This window comes from Brachycentrus maculatus, unplaced genomic scaffold (assembly GCF_059751285.1).
Source record: "Brachycentrus maculatus isolate JH-2025_06_01 unplaced genomic scaffold, ASM5975128v1 h1tg000144l, whole genome shotgun sequence".
Classification (NCBI taxonomy): domain Eukaryota; kingdom Metazoa; phylum Arthropoda; class Insecta; order Trichoptera; family Brachycentridae; genus Brachycentrus; species Brachycentrus maculatus.
This window is the reverse complement of record NW_028280897.1, coordinates 873,679-895,162: the sequence shown is the minus strand read 5'-3', so window position 1 is coordinate 895,162 and position 21,484 is coordinate 873,679. Positions and strand designations below refer to the sequence as shown.

General features: G+C 32.9%; 2 protein-coding genes across 4 annotated transcripts in view; both read right to left on the bottom strand.

Annotated features, from left to right (window-relative positions):
* LOC148308883 (uncharacterized) overlaps positions 1 to 19,087 on the bottom strand; it is a 43,894-nt gene extending 24,807 nt beyond the window's left edge. The window contains exon 1 of the mRNA XM_088260858.1: positions 18,715 to 19,087. Within this exon, the coding sequence (XP_088116984.1) occupies positions 18,715 to 18,941 (227 nt within the window). The 5' untranslated portion in view covers positions 18,942 to 19,087. The remainder of the gene's footprint in view (positions 1 to 18,714) is intronic.
* Positions 1 to 21,484, bottom strand: part of LOC148308882 (WD repeat-containing protein 47) — a 157,235-nt gene that overhangs the window by 46,109 nt on the left and 89,642 nt on the right. The window lies entirely within an intron of this gene.

Here is a 21,484-nt window from a genome sequence, read left to right as displayed (position 1 = left end):
TATGCAGGTATCGCAGTTCTTGATTATTATTCAAAGCACAAAAAATAACAACAACCAAGTGTGTTAAGTGCTCGATTCGACGAATCTCATTCCGGCACGATACAACGCAATACGCGAGTTCCTTCTCAAATTGCTACCAAGTTCACCGATCGTAAATATGATGGATGATTTTGTAGGTCGGCAAAGTGAAAACGGGCTCGCGATAATCGAAAGTGCTCGGATGAGATTAAAAGTCAAAAGGTGTCATACCGTCGAACAAGCGGAGCGAAAGTCGGTATCGACCTCTTCCACAGTCTCCAGCTGGCTGATCCATCGAGAGACGGGGTCGCGGGGGCTCCTCACGCCCGCCCCCTGGACGGGTCGCTTCCTCCCTTCCGAGTACTTCCAGCCAGAGTCGTCCGTCGAGAAGCACTCGTCGAAATACAGCGAAGGCTCTTCGGAGCAAGGCGACAGTTCGCGGCTGGCGGGGAGCTCGCTGACCCAACCCTCTCGGGGCTCGGGACTGTACTTCTTCAGCAGCCAGGGCTTGTCGCGAGGGTAGCAGTCGCAAGAACCGCGGCACCCACTCGACAGACTGCCCCTACTCGATGACGAATACATCTCCACAAACGAACTGACTCCGGAAGAATACTACTTCCCACGTTACCGGGATTACACTATCGCCAAACGAACCATATCTCCGTAAGTTACGATACGATTGTCTCTTGAACCGGTAGTGCGACGGACTTCCTTCAGGTTCAGATACCGAACTAAAACGTATGAAGCGCTAAAGGCAAACTGAATGAATTTGACAACACCACACACACCACTTTCTACCGAATCTAATTAAAATGCATAATGCGAAATGCCGATTAGGGAACTCTATAGTTAGGTAATGGCCCACGAAGCGAGACGGGATGGACGCAATAATAGCGATGGAAACATAAATTCGTAATAATTTGCAGTGAACTAAAAATAGTTTGTGTTTGCTCAATGCACGAGTAAATACGTCAGGACATACCAATGATGATGAATTCACGTTAAACTATATGTAAAAATGTTTATTTAGATGTTGGAATTAAAGATTCTCTGACGGATATTGAAAAGAAACCGTCCCTTATAGGACAAAATGACGTAATAAAACTTTTTTCTCTTCAATAAAATATTGAATCTGGATACGATCGAGTGTAAGGCGACTCATTCTCATGTAGGATTATGTGAGTCAACGTAACAAGTAAACAAACGCCATTTTCAGATGCAGAAAAGAAACAACTGGATGACAATCCAATAAAAAATACGATTCAAGAAAAAAATCACACGTCACCAGTTCAGAGATTGTGAAATAATTTATCTAAAAATATACAAATATTTCTTACAAACCCGTCATGAATTGAGGAATCATATTTCGTAAATGTTTTCAGATTTAAATCGACGAAATAACCAGCTTTGTTAGCAAATCAAAGCGAACCAGGGCAAATAATAACGCAACGATCTTAATGTACATAAATCGAGTGCCTTCATTTCATGTAAAATGACAGTTGAAAAGGAGACAAGAAGTAAATAATGAATGCTGGAAGTTTCGGCCAGATAATATCGCTTTTACAGCTGATTAAGATTGGAGAAAGGTTTAAATAATAATAAAAAAGTAGAAAGCAAGAGAAATTGCGTTTTTTATTTTTTCAATTGAAGAAGCGGATAATAATAATCCAATAATAAAAACCACAACGCGGACGCATTATACCCGCAGAATTAATGAGCACTGACCAACGTAGAAAGAAAATTATTTATCCATTATTCAAAAGATCTTATTTAACTTATGGCTAATGTGTAATTTTGTCACGTGCGCGGTGACCGTTTGTTTTTTGTTTTTGTCTAAAATGGTCAGCTACTGTGTCAATAAACAGGTCGACAAGGAGTCGAATTATGCGAACATCCAGCATATGTGTGGTGACTAGAAAAATCGTATCGAAAAAATATGGTCGGTCGGCGAGTTGTACGAGTAGAGAATAAATTGAGCGATTTCACTGTACCCACAATAATTCCAAGAAAATATATATATATATATATATATATATATATATATATATATATATATATATATATATATATATATATATATATATATATATATATATATATATATATATATATATATATATATATATATATATATATATATATATACATACACACACACGTAGATGAGTTTTAAGCTTTGATCTTTCTTCCCTCCCGTCCCCTTTCCAGATATTTTTTCAAATTAATAATTGTTGAATTTTGGTATTGGAATAGTACACTACTTTTTTTTAATCACTTATTTTGTAATACTTTAAATAAAAGTAAAAATAATTTAAACTATTATGTTCATGTATCATTTTTATTACAAATACGAAGATTGTGAATTTAAGAATGACGACAAAGAAAAAAATATATACTTACACAGTTTTAAATTTTTAAATTACTTTGAGATGCTTAAAGCTGGTTGATATTTTATGAACGTGGTCGCTATCATTTTTACTAACGATGTCTATGGTGAATTTTGTAGACACTGGAATCTATAATTAAATCATAAAAAAAACATGCTAAAGTGTGAGGTAAATCTTTAAAGGGTTTATTAGGAAATAAAATACGGAGCCGATATTATTTTTACATATGTATTTCGTAATGATTTTGACACGTGTTCTCATATAAATTCACGAAACGTAATTATTTTATTGGCTGAGGTGGGCGAAACCGCTTTGAGCACAGACAATATTTCAATAACAAGAGCATTAAAACTAGGAAACATTTACACTAAACAATGTGAGTGGATTACACCAAACAAAGTTTCTCGAGTTTTCAAATCAGACACTGAAAGTCACATTGCGTGGTATTTCAAGATTTCTGAGTTATATTCCGTACGTATGACATCAAATAAACTAGAAAATAGCAGTTAAATCTCTGCATTTCATACTGAAGCATTGTTTTGCATTTCAATTCTGATTTAAAGTGGTTTTACATAAATAAACAAATAAAAATAATTTATTTTGTTTATTTATACGAATTTGAGTTTGAATTCGTATTCGTAAATATATGCAATGAAAAATATTTATCAATTAAAACAAGTTTTTTGTAGTAATTAAATTTAAGTTATTAGATTGATTGAACACAGACTAAATTGAGAGTGGAGTTCGTGGAGTAATTTAATGTTTCGAAATGCCTACAAATTACGTAGATCGAATGATTTAAATACCAAATGTTACAACTTCACCCGTATATGGCAAAACGTAGTTTATCTCGCGTCGTTCAGGTGATCTGGAAACTAGCACAGGGCCTACGGATAGACTCGCATTTCGTAATCGTGATTTAAACACTGAATTTAATAGTAAGAAAAATCTATTTGATAGAATAATAAAACGAAAACTGTTAATTATACATGCTTGTTAAATTAATTTGCAGTATGTACTTTAAAACTGGGCAAATCGTGAGTTAAATGAGAAGCAATACTTTGAGAAAATTCAATCCAGTATTTTCGTTTAATGATTTGAATTTGCACGAAAATTTGTATAGAGCAAATGGAAACTGCAGATACATTTCAGGTTATTTGAAGCTAGACGGCGACATTAAAAATATACGTGTAAACTTCAGCAATTATTTGTAAGTAACAAACCATCATGCTGTTTTCCCGCAGGGGTAGGCATAGAGAATGAAGCGCCACACCTATCTTTCTTCGCGAACAAACTTCGCCTCTTCAACAATCTAGACATGACCACGGCGAAGTATTTGACATACTTGATCATTCCAAGTTTTTCTCGGTCTTCCGCACATTTAAGAACAACAAATACCCTGTATTGTACAGGTATAAACTATCAATTATATTGCCGCGCGTTTCAACTGGATTTAGCCTACTTGGATATTTTATTTGCCAATGCCATGCTTCACTTCAATACATTAGGTTTGGAAACAGGACTTCTTCGTGCACTGCCAATTTAGCTTTCGCCTAAATTTATTTTCTAAATTCAGTGCCCCATTAACTCTGCCCTCAGAATTTACTATCCTTTCTATATCCTTACAAATATTCCATCCTTTCAAAATATACGAAATCACCCGCTTGTTCCCCATTCAATACTATTTTACATCCAGATCTACGTTCATCTCTTTCAAAAACCACGACTTTGAATTTGTCAATATTCAACAGAGAATCAGTTTCCTTGCACACACTATACACCTTTGATACCAGCTCCTGCAAGTCTTCTCTAATATCGGCAAGAAGCACAACATCGTCAGCATACAAAAGGTAGAGTCGAATTGATAATTTTAACTCCAATATTTAACCTTTCAGTTCTTTCATACAATTATCCATGTACAGATCAAACAGCCACGGTAACATTATTATAGCATGTCCGTTACAAATGGACGAAAGGAATAAGACAAAATTTGTTTAAAAAAATCTACAACGATCAATATAATGTGCGTCACTTGTGTTTTGTTTAGCAAATACAAAAAGATATTCGGTTATAACCTATTAAATCTAATCGATTTGAAATGAATGGAATGCGGCGTATTTGCATACAATTAAATCACTTTTATTACGACATATAACAAAAGCTCTATAAGGAATGGCTACTTTTTAATTACCCCGCGCGCTTGTTGAACAAGATCAAAACAAAACAAGATTACCATACAAATTGTCAAAAAAAGATCACCAGATACACAGTTAGAGATCCAAAGATACGACCAACATGGAAAAATAATGGTCACCGTTGCCATTAATATTTGACGAAAAATAATTATTACAGCGCGGAACAAATAAGGAGGACTGTTACTAAAAACTCATGTAAATCCGTTGGAAATGGATAACGATATAACCATAACTAGCCGCGGAAGACATTTAGAAACACCAATTACTACCGACATTATAAAAAAATGAGTAGTTAAACTTATGTACGAAAGTATCAAAAAATACGGACATAAATGCCGACCAAGGGTCGTAAATCCTTGAGATTATATTAACCTTTTTCTTTATGGCGTACAAATCGGGAATAATGTGCATATATTTAGTTCCGACCGCGTTATCATTCCATATTCATTAACAAACTCAAGATTTAAGTTTTATACCGATATTTCTTGGTAGAACTGCATTTTATAGAATAAAATAACTGTATACTTTTTTCCGCATATATTTTACTTGACCAATGACGACTGGGTTTCACGTAATCGACATCATCAGACTTATGGGGGGTTAGATAAAGTTGTATGTAATATATACAAGGCAGGGGTTGGAAAGCATGATTTCATTTAATTTTTTCTGATAAATTGAATTTAAATCGAGTGAATTTAAGTAGTCAATTGTAAAAATAATTACATTTAAGTTATGTTTAAGGTTTTAAGTATTATCTTAAATATTTTTATTATACGATAGCAATGTATTTTTTTTGTAATAAAAGTAGAATATGGGTGAATCTAAAAACCCAGTCTTTCAAATAAAATATATGTGGAAAACACTATGTAGTTGTTATCTTATTTTATAAAATACGATTCTTCCAAGGAATGGCAGTACAAAACTTAAATACAATATGTAATGTTAAATCTTAATCGTACACATCATATCTTGACTTCCCTACATTATATACGCAGGATCACTTCGAATTCTTGAAATTCTCCTGTAGGTACTTCCTTGCATTTATAATGAGACTCGTGTATGTAGAAAAATAAAATCTGTACCTATTCAGCTTTTACAAACATGAATCTCTTTTGATACAGAAGAATATTATTTTCGTAAGACGTAAGAAAAATGAATATAGCCAATACTGTAATATCCCGAGATGTTACCTGGCGCCGACGGCAAGGCTGATGATTGCATTTCCTGCTTTATTCAACTATTTGCCTTTCGTATTTCGCAATTTTATTTTCCGTCATCTCTTTTATATAATGTTACGTGGACTTCTTCGGAAATAGACTTCCGAGTATCTTTGAAAGGAATTTATGGAAAATATTTTATGCGAGTTTTAAAAAGGAATTATCCTTTGGGGAAATAAGTTCTGCACAGTGGAACCTTTCATGACGAGCATAATTCGTGACAGAATCTTACTCGTTAAGCGAAACATTTTTTGGCGCGGAAGTCTCATCTCACAAGTAAATTTCGTCAAAAAGGGATTTGCTCTTCTCTGTAACTCGTTATGCGAAATCGCTCGTTAAGGGAGAAACTTTTTCAGTTTTTTTTGCTCGTTATGCGAATAAATCGTTACGAAAGGTGCTCGTTATGAGAGGTTCCACTGTATTTGGATTGCACCTCAAGAATTAAATACATTATATCCTTGGGTTCTGAGTTATACATACATAAGTTGCGAAGGAGAGGAATTTGATATTTATGTGTTATAAAATTAGGTGGATAATGCATTTAAACTATGAAAATATTATTAATTGTTACTATTTTTTATGATTATTTCGTTAGTAAACAAAAATAAGGCACTGGCAGAAACATCCTCTCAATGGTGACTGCCAAATAATAATAAAAAATACTAAGTAGCTCAAAGTAAGTGACTGGTTTCTAGGAGAGACTAATCTAGAATGCCGCTTGCCTGACTATGCGGGTGTACACACAATTCCGGCTATGTCGTTGTCACCGCTGTGTCACCAACTTACCCACATTCCTCACAATACGCCACATAGTGGTTATTTGATTATACATAAACAGAATCTAGTTTTTGATGCCTGCCTCGCGAAGTTTCCACTTGAACGCGTTATTTGGTTACTACACATAGTTATTCTCCGGCAGTGGTTAGGCGGTGTACCTTGTCCTCCCAGGCGGCGGCGGAGAAGCGGCCCGGGTCCCAGGAGTTGCGGCGGCCGTCCAGTGAGTCGACGGAGAGGCGCGCCGAGTCGCGGCTCCAGTCGCGCGCGGCGCCGCGGGCCCGGGGTGGCTCGCGCGGCGGCTCGCGCGGCGCCTCACGCGGGCGCGCCGCCGGCGCCGCGCTCGGCCGCCGCAGCAGGCTCGGGAAGGCGCTCGGGTGCTCGCACTCGCGCTGCGGGACCAGGCTGGCGATCGAGTCGCGACGCCTGACGTCACAACCACACACGTTACAAACATCCCTTCCACGGACGTCCGTTAGTCAATACAACCACCGCGTTTTAATAATAAGCTCGCTTCCACCTATTATTATTAGCTGTTAAGAATTTTTAACACAAAATTAAGTTGGTCGGGAGTACTTACAACTCTCCGAACCGATCAAGCCACTCACCAAATATTAGCCTGATTTTAATCGACGCAACTTAAAAAAGACGAATTTATAATACACGATAACCTTTATTGCCATATTTAAAATTTCAGTATCATAAAACCAACACTTATTCCTTTCAAATTTCTTCGTATAAACCTACCATATGTATAATATTTTAATAAACGTATAAAATTATCCACCTTACTTCTAACACTTATACCCCCTAAACATACCATATTCAATAGTCCCCTGTGAAGTGAATCGCCCACGGTAAGCGTTCCGTTCTAGAGTTTTAGGATTTCTTACATACAATATTACTGTCGTCATAAGGAAAAGCGCAGCACCTACAAACAGGTTGTTACGGGATAGGAGATGAAACGTCGGTCATTGAAATTTGGAAAGTTTTCAAAATTTTAAGTTGTGGAATACGCTACCATTTTTTTTATAAATCAAAGAATACGATCGTGGTAATCGATACGAATATTTTTTACAAAATAATATTGTGCCATTTCCGTAAAATAATCCTTAAAGGGCGCATCAACAAAACTATAAAATAAATACATCTGTATTAAATTTTAGAAAAATTGATATCAAAAAGTCTAATTTCGTCTTCAATAGGTTAGTTATATACTCGTTTATATTTTTTTAAGATACCGCAGATTGAATTTTGATGTAAGATTGCAGATGTAACATTTTTATGTGCATAAAACAGTAGGAAATTTACTATTGAATCCAATGAAAAAATGAAAACAACGAAAAAATCATTTTTGTTGTTGTAGATGTTACCCTTTTCTCAGGACGGCATAGGTACAAAGTGTTTCGAAAATTAAAATCATTATTACTAGAAATATCCCGCTTTGATGAAGCGGTGTTTCTTTTAATGTATAATTATTGTTAACTTTCATATTACATATATGTAGGTTCCGTTCAAACACTCCTAAAAAAGCCTTTTTTTGTTTGTTAAGAAAATAACATAGCGGAACATTAACATGGAAAGGGATACTGCTACATCAATCGTTTTTTTTTATTATTGCAGACCGGTTGAAAATCAGTGGGTTCCGCGCAGAATTGAGTAAAATGTCTTCAGAGCGGTACTCCGCATGTGGGCGTGCCGATACTTCAGGTTCGTTTGTATGACAAAAAATACAAAGTCAAGATCATGTACCATAACAAATTGAAAACAAATCATCACTGGTTTAATTGTTAAGAATTTTTTAGACCATACTTGCTAAAGTTTACTTTCTAGGAATAAGTGTATAAAATACAAAGTCAAGATCATGTACCATAACAAATTGAAAACAAATCATCACTGGTTTAATTGTTAAGAATTTTTTAGACCATACTTGCTAAAGTTTACTTTCTAGGAATAAGTGTATAAAATACAAAGTCAAGATCATGTACCATAACAAATTGAAAACAAATCATCACTGGTTTAATTGTTAAGAATTTTTTAGACCATACTTGCTAAAGTTTACTTTCTAGGAATAAGTGTATAAAATACAAAGTCAAGATCATGTACCATAACAAATTGAAAACAAATCATCACTGGTTTAATTGTTAAGAATTTTTTAGACCATACTTGCTAAAGTTTACTTTCTAGGAATAAGTGTATAAAATACAAAGTCAAGATCATGTACCATAACAAATTGAAAACAAATCATCACTGGTTTAATTGTTAAGAATTTTTTAGACCATACTTGCTAAAGTTTACTTTCTAGGAATAAGTGTATAAAATACTTTTTATACACTAAGGTATCAATATTCTTAAATAAATATATTTTTTTTAAATCTACTTGTCTACCTTAATAAATATATGCATTTGCCCGGCAATGGATTTTAAAATTGACTAAATTTAAAGTTAAAATTGACTAATTTTAGTTCGCCTCCATGGTGTAATAGCGTGTTAAGCTTCGGTGCTGGAGGTCCTGGGTGCAATTCCCATGGGGGGGGGGGGGGGGTTGAAAATTAGTGATTCTACACTCTTATATTTATTTAATATTACCCTCGACTGGTCCCTGGCGCGCAGGAGTGACCCCCTAGCCTTCATGTAAGTAACGATCAAAATAACACTGCATCAATACGATGCAGTGCCCTAGGCACCATTGGGTGCGGATAAAAGTTAGAAGAAATTTAATAAGAGTGTCTAGTAAAAAAAATAATATGCTAGATAAAGAGTATATTTTCTACCATACATAAAACATCTATTTCATTCAAACTTTATTTATTTACTTAACAATTTTATTCCACGGTGGCCCGAAGAAGGTCCCTGTAAGAGTTACCGAAATGTTGATGCGAGAAAATAATATTACTCACGGTTTAACCCGAAAAAATGTATTTAATTTTTGATAATTAAAAAAAATAAACACTCGTACGATACCACTTATTGAGTTTTATTTTATTACACACTAGTTTCGAAAACTAGTTGTTTTCATCAACAGGTTATTTAAAAAAACAAAATTGTATACGTTGTTTAATAATGATGTTGAACGTATCAAATCACAATTGACATGAATAAAAACTGGTATTTGCCAAGTAAATTTAAAATTAAAATAAACATCTACTTTCCGATTGCTATTTTTCCAGAATGCTATAAAAAACTGATTTTGTTGATACGTAAAATGAATACTTATTTTTGAACGAATAATAATTAGGTGAAGTGTGTTATTAGTAGGTAAAATCATTAATTTAGATATTAGCCTTTCATTTGTGCATAGTTTTACTGAATCAAATATAAAAATGTGTTTAAAAGTCAAAGCTTACATTGGGTTACATGTGAATACTTTTTTTTTTAATTAGTATGTTAAAACATTGACTAGTATGTTAACTCTTCTACTGTAACGCATATATTTAACACCCACGAACTATGCCTTGGATTTCAGAGTGTACAAAAAGTGATCGATTCAAAATCACGATTTAAATGGATACGCGGGCAGAGCTAGTAAATCCAGTTGGTGCCAATAAAAAAGAGCAAAGAGTAATCGTTCGAATAGGCGATGTGATATGAGAATTTAATGTTTTTCAAATGCAATTAATGTACTCGTGGAAGCTGTAAATAAATCAAGTACATCGGCTAAAGAGTCGGATGGTCGGTCTAGTTAGAGAAAACGAGTAGTCGTCGAACTAGTTCAGAGCCGTTGATGTCCATAACGCGCGGCTGAAATGTCCCGTCAATGCCAAAAGCATAATGTCAAATGGGACAACTTTACTTGTTTGGAGTCGATATCGAAACTGTTATTAACTTCAAATAATTCATGTAAAATTACAAGCGCAAATAAACATTGTACACGGCGTTCGACAACTATTCTCAATTACCTGTATTCAATACAGAAAACATACGATCGACAAAGTTAAATTGGTAATAAGGTTCGACCTCTGTTATGAATATTTATTGGCATTCTCGCGTTTTTAACAGATGCAATATGCATTTAAAAACACAATTTAGAATAATTAGTACCCTCATAGTATGTGTAAACACCGTGTCTGTTTGCTATGCGTTCGATTCACTGAGAAAAAATGTAATTTGAACGCAATTACTTTGTGTACTTTAAACTAACGTTATTATATTCGAGATTGTATTAATGATTTATATATATATATATATATATATATATATATATATATATATATATATATATATATATATATATATATATATATATATATATATATATGTATACATAAGTATACATATATATATATATATAAGTATACATATATATATATATAAGTATACATATATATATATATATATATATATATATATATATATAAATATATATATATATATATATTTATATATATATAAATAAATATATATATATATATATATATATATATATATATATATATATATATATATATATATATATATATATAAATATATATATATATAAATATATATATATATAAATATATAAATATATATATATATATATATATATATATATATATATATATATATATATATATATATATATATATATATATATATATATATGTATGTATACACACACACACACACACACACACACACACACACACACACACACACACACACACACACACACACGCACACACACACACATAAATATACACCCTCACACGTACATATCGCATTAATAAAATAATAAAACCCCACTGAGAAGTCTCAGGCGACTATAAATTACATATCTAGTCAAATATATATGTATCTAGTAACACAAGCTAGTACGAGTACGAATATGCAATCCCGAATGACATATTCATTACTGCAATTCTCTTGTTTCTACCTAAATCACAGCTCGTTCAATATCTTTCTCACATGGGAGTAACGTCCTTCACCTTGAACTCATTCCCCTTCGTCATTTGTGTCCCATCACATACTCGTATATTCTGCTCTCACATTCGAGAATTTGGAGCTCATGGCTGTGATTACGGTGAAAAGTTAACGACTTAATAACACGTACTGCAGATAACTTTAACATGGGTTTAGAATTTTTACTTCTACAATACAAACTTCGACATTTTGAAACGGCTTGTCTATCTGCAATGTAAAGTTGATGATATAAAATGAGTCATCAAATGTCTTCGGATGTTTTTTTTCAAAGCGCATAAGCAATAGCTGTACAGTTCAAGTTGTCTGCACTTGTACTTTCTAGGTACGAAAAGGGGAGGAACAAAGAATTTTGAGATAGTTTAAATAATATAGCATGTATTGTAGTGAAACGTTTCATTTCTAAATAAGAGATTTTGTTCAATAACATGAATGCATTGACAAGAAGGAAACCCACATCTACTACTACTATTACTACTACTACTACTACTATTACTACTAACATCACGCCGTTTCCTTGCAGGGGTAGGTAGTGTAGATGGAACGCCACACACTCCTGGCTTTCTCACATCCATACATCTAGTTATACATGTCTTCCGATTACGCAGACTGTTGACAACGCCAGATATTTATGGAAACGTTTGAAGCAAAAATAATTACAACAACTAACTAACCATCACACCCTTTCCACGCAGAGGTAGGTAGAGAGAATAGAACGCCACACCAATCTGTCTTTTGGGAACAACCTTCACCAATTCCACATTCATGAATCACCTCATAAATTTTCGCCGATTATCCAAATCCTGATCAGTTAACTTTATTTGAAATATTTGACCGTGCCAAGTTTTCCTTTTACAATATAATTCTAGTTTTGCTTTTGTAGTTGTTGCTTCTATTGTAACAAAGTACAACAAATATATTTAAACCTTAAAATAAATACCCGTAAGCTCTTAAATTAAACGAATGCGCTAAAACGGAATGAGGCGTAAACAAAAAATAAAAACCGTTAAATACAAACACTTAGCGATTTGTTACGAGTCATTCAGTGAAATATGTACAGCTATCTGATATAACAAGTGAAATTACAATTTTCACACTAAGGTGAGTTAAAAGGGAAATCACTAGAGCCCTAGATAAGCCACCAGCTCTGCGGGCACTAAAATAGTGTGATTGCTTTAATCGTAAATTGCAATCTTAGCGTGAGAAGCTTTTTAGGCAGTTCGCTTTTATGTTTTCTAGAAAGGTAATAAAAGCACGAGAGATATCGTGATTTCAATTTAAGTACAAATGAACGATTCGGAATTGGAAACAATTAACGTTACAATTAGCAAAAGAAAACGGTTACAAATTAAGATAACAGAGAAAAAAGAATTGCAGTAACCCGGTGGGAAAAGGTCGTATTAAGCCATCATATAATTAATAGAGAGAAATACGATTTACGAACCTTCTAATTATGTTTTTACCAGTGACAACTGCGAACTTTGTTTTAGCATTAATGTGAGGGGCCAAAAATAAAACTTTTTACAATTTATTTTGGGATAATTAAATCTTATGGACTTTTAAACATATAAACGTCATCTAATTAAAGGAATTTAATTCGGCTATAAAAAACAGGTAATTACCAAGTAAAACTTAAAATAAATGTACGATTTTTATAGAAAGATTGAACTTTTCCATGAAAGCATAAAACACAACATCATTCAGACGAATGCCACGGCTGGCCCCTCTACACCACCATTAGATCGACCCAATTCTTCAGATATTTTTTTCAAAAGTATGGTTTTATTAGAAAGGTTTACCCAAGTTTTCAGTATATTTTCGATTCAATCCAAGAATAAGTCCCAAGAATGGCAACTTCAATTGCGTATTTTAAGGCCTCAATCGTCTGTGGGTGGTTGATGAGTGAAAACAATAATTTAAAATAAAATTAATATAATATAATTATATTAAAGTTTTAACAGGAATAATTATGTGGAACAAGAAATGCGGCCGAGTATAAATAAATTGCCTTATTTAATCACTAAAAAAATGCAAAACAGAATTGCTACAATCACCATTAAATAGAAAGAGCAGAACAACTTTTTTCAATGATTTTTTCAATATCATTTTACCTCGTACGAAAGAAAAAGAAAATCAGAATTGACATTTTACTTTTTTAATTCAAATTAAATAAAAATGGCAACGTACAACAAGATTTTAAATACATTCTAATCACTCTTCTTCTTCATGACATCTCTCCCGTTCCCTTTCCGTTTTCCGTCCTCACACACCATCGTAACTGAAATGTACTATTTAATTATATTAGAATATTATATATTAATTATTAAATTACATTTTTTAAACTCACACACAGATCTCTTGTACGTTACAGTTTTGGTTGGATGGAAAATATTTCTTTATGGAAATAAGCCCGTCAATATGAATGAATTATTTCGCAAGTGAGTAAATAAATATTTAAATAAATTATTATGCATATTTGCCTCAGTGAATTTAAAGAAAAATATTGCTTTCTCTCTCAAATGTACCGAAGCAAGATATAAAGTCATAAATTAAAAATAAAAAACGCATCAAACCTATTTAAAAAAATACCTTAAGCTATTAAAAATTGTTAAATAAATCAATAAAAAAAAGAATAATTGTTACTTTTGGTCCAGCATAAACGTATTTTCCCTTCAATAAAATCAAATGATTTTCTTTTAACGATACTGTTATTTATATGAAATCACTCAAAAAATCAAAAAGTATCCACAAATAAATAAATAAATTCTACTTCAAACAATAATCATCAAATAATAAAATTATTTATATGGTAATTCGGTTTGTAACAATTTGTGGCATTTAATAACTCAATTAGTAAAAACCGTTTGGAAAAAAAATTTACGTTTTTTTTTTCAAAAATAAACCGCTGAACGAAATAAATGGCGCATAAAAAAGTTCTCTCTTTTGTGATGGCTAAAAAGTCGCGGTTTGATTTATCAAATTAAAAATTTCTCCCGGTCTATGATCAAATTTGACCAAATTAAGAAAAAAATTCAATCGCAGCCAATTACGACAGCCGTTCTAGTTTGTGTGTCAAGAAAGTGAATACAATGTATCGATCCATTTCCAAGTGAAAAGGAAAAGTATGTCGCCGTTCGATCGTCAATCTAGTAATAAACGTTAAGAAATAATTTATTCCCAGTAAAGAAAATAACGATCGAAGCCGCAAAACTCGCACAAAATAACGCGCGTCAATTCGATCAAAATAAACTATTAAAAATTAATAAAATCAGTTTGTAAACTGACCAGTTTTTGTTTTGACTGTAGGCCAGTTTTACTTAATGACGACGATAAAATTTGGCGTAAGAAACGATTGCAAACGTTGATAAAACAAAAATACACTAGTTAAAAAAATAATTAGGATATCGTAATATAATCCTCGACATCTGATTTAAAAGAAAAAGCATACCGAAAAATTCTTTATTTCGGATAGACTAAGATAAAGTAAATAATATTTGATATTGTTTCTTATTCGAAGAATCATGATATTCCATTCAATACGAAAGAAAATTATATTGTTGAAAATCACTAAATATACGTATCATAGTAACTTCATTGTACCGTATGTATAGGTTTGGAACCAAACAGCTTCTTCCTCAATAAATACTATTTAATAATAACTTGTATTAATTGATACGGCAGTCATTTTGTGGTAAAAGTAACCAATTTTTTTGTATTCCTTTTTTACTTGGTGTTTACTACTATTTTAATAGTGGTATTGAAAGGAGGTTTAATCAAGTTAAATTCAACTCAAAAATTAATAATTGGTCTTAATATTTTAATTATTATAATTAAGATAATGTGAGACATACAATTATTTAAATCATATTTTTTTAAAGTTTTATCCGTAGTTTAATATTAATCTTTATTAATATTACAGCATCCAAAGATACATATTTATTTTTTGTGCTAAAGAAAATTTGAACTTTGTTTAAATTTATATATTTTTTAAATATTAATCATAACGTACAAAAAAACGGAATTTCAAGAATAACACTTCAAAATTGCTGCAATTAGACGGACCAATAAATATGTCGGAAACGCCATAAATTCATCCAAAAAATTCAAAGCATGGAGAAGAAATCTCCCAAAAGTATAATGCGATTTTAACTCTTAACAAAAGAATAGCAGAGCCAGATTAACAACTCCGCAATTAAGGCATTAGCGATACAGATCGTAATTACTGAAAATAATATTAGCATTACTCAAATCGCTATCCGGAGAAAGCAGCTCTTATTTGCACACCGATATTTAATACGAGTAACCGATTTGCGTATACCGATTACTATGCTGCCGATTTAGCTTACTGTAGCACTAGCGCAGTTATACTTGGCTTAATCCGGCTCGCTGATTCCGCCCAAATACCGGATTATTCGGAATGGAGTCAATTGCTATTACTATTAATTATGTGTTATTCCAGCTTTAAAAAAACTCTCGTTATTTAACGATAAAAGCCAATTTGACTTGTCAGGGAACGAACCGGGTCCTAATAGTTACGGTTTTGGGTTCAAATGATTTAAAATAAAATATCACGCGTCTTAGCAAAGCAAATAGTGCGCACGACATTTTTAAAATACTAAAATGAATTGTCAAAGCTGTACTAGGCGGGTTATGCATATACTTTATTTTCATTTATTATATCTTCAAATATCTTTTAAATTAAAATTTATTTTAAACTAGTTACTTTATTCCCGGGCAATCTCACATATTATACATATATGAAGATATCTGCTAACTTAGAAGATTTAAATATAGACGCCTATGAAGTTTATACAAAAATGTGAAGGAGTGGTTTAAAAATACAACTATTCGTAATTAAGGTAGTACTGTAGTCAATTATGGAAATGTTACACCGTGTATAAAGTGATGTTTTAAAACAGCCAATGGCAAGTGGTAAGCTCTCTAGATACCCAGACTCCAATTGCGTCAGAATATTCAATATTTCTTAAATAAAGGTGAGTTTATTAATTTTGTTTTAAGGTACAATATAAAAATAAAATAAAAAAAACATTCGTGCAACTGGGGTCTTTTATATTTCGATGAATATGATATACATTACTATCGATAAAAGAGTTAATGCACACAACATGGAATAAGCAGTTAGTATAAGCAAATACTTTAATATGTTAATACACGAAACTCTGCAAACAAACAGAGCACAACTACGTTAACACGTTTGCGTGACATCTGTGGGCAGAGGTATCCACTTCTTATCGGCATCTTGTTTACAGAGCCACATTGGTATGTTAATGCGTAGCATATTTTGAACTATGTACTTTTCTTAGTATATTTGACTTCTTCCTCATCACATAAATTACAGAAGTATAGACAAAGTATTCGATAAAGTCTCCTGATTTAAGCATACTGAATTCAGTTTTTATAGGTTTTTCAGCTAACCAAGACGAGGACAATTACCCTCAAGTGATAGTCGACGTCAGGGGGACCTGACATGACACGTATTTTGAAAAATTTGTATCATTACATTTTTATTTAAGTTTTACTTGGAATTTACTAAGTAAAACTTAAAATTATTAAAGAAAGTAAGTGCCGAAACAATAAATAAAGTAAAACTTAAATTTAAAATGGATAAATTGTACCCCAAAGTGACTGCCGAATCAATTAATGAAGAATTTTTAATTTTCTACATCTCTATCATGTACTTATTATTCAGTACTGTGTTCAAAAAAGTATGCGGAAGGGAGCTAGGTATTTATTTTTTGTTATTATTTTTTGTTAGCTTTGATTTTGTATAAAGTATTTTTAAAATAAAATTATGATAATAATACAATAAACAAAAATCCTATCCCCAAAATAAAGGAATCCTATCCACTACATTTTATTTTATCATTTTAACATATTTTTTTACACTGTATCGCGTGATACGCATCTAACGTGTAAATAGGGTTCAATGTATCTGATATAATTACAAAAAAGGTAAAATCAAAAAAGCATTCTAGTGCCCATACATCAGTCAAGATTTTAACAATCGTTATAATTTAATCCCCAGCTAGCATGAATATTAATTGAAGCGATATCTGCTTCGTAGAAATCGATAAAAAGTAGCATTGAAAAGAGAAAATAAGACTGCATTTTTTTTGTGTAACTGTGAAACCGTGACTTTAAAATTTAATTAAGTTAGCTTTCATTTGTTTATTGGCAGTAGTAAATATGGTTATTTAGTTTTCTCTTATGCCGTATTTAATAAAATAAAATTTTCATTGAAATCCGTATTTATTTTCAATAGTAAATTCGTATAATTGATTATTTAGTAACTGACAACATATGTTTTTTTTATATTTTCCTTAATTTTTCACGAAAAATAGCCCACTTATGTGAATTATTGTTAAATATAGCCACCAAAGCACGTTCGTTAGCAAAATCACGCAACTGCATTATACGAAATTAATTATTTGGCAAATTACCCGCTTTCACATAGGTTAATTAATATTACATATGGTGATTGTTCGTTACTCATTACACATGTATTAAAAAATGGATAGTAAGAAAATATGAAATCATTAAAATAGAGTACATTGGATCAAATACATAACATTAAATAAATTATGCAAACGAGTTCATTAAATTATTAGTATGTTTATAGAAGCTGTAAGCTATTATTAACACAAAGCGAATAAAAATTGCACAGCTAAAATAATTTAAACCCTTTGAACAATATAGTGTAGTAATACTGACAGTAAAATAAAAACAATATATGTTTGTACATTTTCAATGATATTCAGGAGACTGAACGAACCCATGTAAGAATTGGCACCCTTGAAAAATCATGAACAGGTAATAAAAGTGTTTCAAGGCAAACCTTACTAAGGTCATGATCAGGTCCAGTGTGAGCGAAGATTCAGCAACGAGTTTCATTCGCGTTATCGAAATAAACAAACATTTCAATATCCAGATATATTTAAGATTCATTGAACGTTTTCCGATGCGATGACACATTACGAAAGCCCAACCTAAAATTGTGATCATAAATATTGACGTCATGGTTGCGAACCTTTCATATATTGTTATAAAGCATTATAAGCGTTTATTTTATATTTCGCAAAGCCGATCTGGGTTAACGTGTCAGGCGGTAAATATTCCACCGTAACGGACTTATCGCAGTTGGCTCTGATTCGGATAGTCGGAATTAATTAAGAAATAAACAAAAAAGGTCTCGTTCCCCTCTACCTGATGGGGGGCGGGAGGGAGGCGCGGCGGGGCCTGGCGGCGGGGGGCGCCAGCATGTTGGGGGCCAGCGAGGCCCTCCTGGCCCCGTTCAGGGGGCTGCGCGTCCCGTTGTGCAGGCCCTTGGCGCCGTGCACGTCGCACGACCCGTCGGGAATGGTCTCCACAAACACAACACTGGACCGCTTGAACATCTGATCCATCCTCTTCACTATGGGGTTGGTCGTCATGGCGAGAGACGGCGACGAATAATTAAGTCACTAAACGCAGCTGAATACCTCCAGGCGGCGGAGGCTCGACCGCCGCGAGTCACAATTTACGATTCCAGAAACAGTGATGTCATATGATCAAAAGCAGGCGCTGACTGCGTTAATCGTCCGACAGATTAGTCACTGTCGAGTGGGCGGCGGACACGACTAGTGCGGCAGGATCCTAGCAAGGTACTGGCACTGCCGGCCCGCTCAGCAGCCAGGTATTGGTTGCCTCGAGGTGTTGGGTGTTATGGAGCGCCAAGGACGAGGCGCAGATGTCGCCTCGTCTCTCCTCTCGCATCATCTGCTCATCTCGATTACACCATACGCGCGCTGCGGCCGAAGCGCTACAATACCTTATGTGAGGCAATCTGATGCGCCATTTCGCGACCAATAATGCACGATACACATTTAACAACGAATTTATATCATCGAAGCAATCCATTTTGTAGAACACCAATTCTTCAAGAAGATGCTAATAATTATGTGTTTAAAAGTGCATAGCGATATACGCCAGAAGTAAAATGTAAAGATTATGATAGTTTTTTTTTTAAATAAACTAAATAAAACCAATTGGCTAACGCAGGGATAGGGATAGGGAACTTCTAACCTGACCACGCCAAAGTACAAGAAATACTCAATCACTTAAAGTTTTCCTCAATCTTCCTCTGCTTCGATTTTCAAGTTTATTCGCCTCATAAACACATTTTACTGTTCTTTCTTCACTCGTTCGATTCATATGCCCGTACTATCTCAACACACCTTTTTTTATATCTGTTATATTCTTTACAACATTTTGAGTGTGTCTAAATACTTGTTTAAAAATCTGGATTATCTCAACAAACAACAAAAAAGTTATATTCTTTCATAACACTTGATTCTACCGAGAAATATTACAAAAAAAACTTTAAATTTCAACAAATGAAGCTTTTATTCTGTATTTAGTTGAGGTATAAAGACATTGGCAATGAACGGCTGTTCTAAGATATGCAATAATTAAAAATACTCACACGATGATTTAATTTATTTCACAATCCGGATCTACAGAGTAAATCAAACATATTACAAAGGAATTGTTTTTTTTTGCAACGATATTGATTATTTATTACCCGATAGCACGGAATCAGTCCCACGCATAAAATAAAATTTTAGTCCACTTACATTAATCTCAAAAAAGAGTAATAAATCAGCCAAAAAACAGGGATTTCAAAGCGCTATAAAAGTAGATGTACGAACCACCGAAAAATGGGGGTTCGTGTGAACATTAATTTACATGCATGGACCAAATTATTGATAAAACCAGGACTCGGTCAGTTATGATTTACACTGTGACTAACATAGTGTAATTAACGATGTCGTGCAGTAACATTGAGATAGATCTTAAAAGTCCCAGAAATTAAGGAATTCTTTCTAATTTATCTGAGTTAAGGTTAGGTAAATTAAAACACGATAATTGTTACTGAGTCCGTTTCAAGGCCCAATATACGATAAATCGCAACTTATTTTTCTTTTAACCCAGATAACATTTAAGGTAATTAATTTTTACTTATTTATTTTTTTACAAAAATGTTAATAAAATTAGTATATAACCACTCACCGTGAGTGAGTGGTTATATACTAATTTTATTAACATTTTTGTAAAAAAATAAATAAGTAAAAATGACTAACCACAAAGTAAATGCTTTAAATATTAATAATATTGAGAATAATTAATTTTTGCTTAAAACACCGTTTTTGTATGAAAAAATAAGATTTTCTTCGAAATAAACATACGGTTTTGAAAATTATTCCTTTTCTGGCTTAGTTCTGAAATAATTGATCATGCCAAGGTTTTCTCGGTCTTCCTTTGCTTCTATTCCAAATACATTCGATTCATAAAATTATTTTACTGTTATTTCTTTCCTCACAGAAGCACGCAAATTGTCTAAAATACATATATTTTTTATATATATATTTTTTATCACTTTGCAACAAATGACTGGGCTAAAAAGTAGTATTTTTTTGTTTGTTTTAAAACACAATATAAAAATAATATTTTTTCATCTCACTCAGTGAGTATCGGCACTCTAGTGTGCGAATGGGACACAGATTTTCACAAACAGTCGTTATTTGCTGTGTAAACGGGAGTCGTAAATGAATAAATTATATTACAATAGTTCTGATGTATTGACGCACATATTTTCGCATAAAAATAATTATGCGTGTGTTATGCAAATATTGACGAATTAACAAGTGACACGAGACAAGTTTTTGCCTTGAAATCAAATGAATATCTTGATTTCATATCAGAAATCATTCACGACATCCAATGTGAGCGTCCACTAGAAAATATGCAAATGGCATCAAATACCATAAATAAATATTATTAATAACAAAGACATTATTTCTTTATTTGTCAAAACTAGCAAAACCTCTCGTGCGAAGGGATTTGGGCCCATGAAACAAAATTGATCGACCAATGAAGTCATATGGTTTATTAATCCATATTATAAAAGTGTTGCTGACACGACGAAAATATTGCA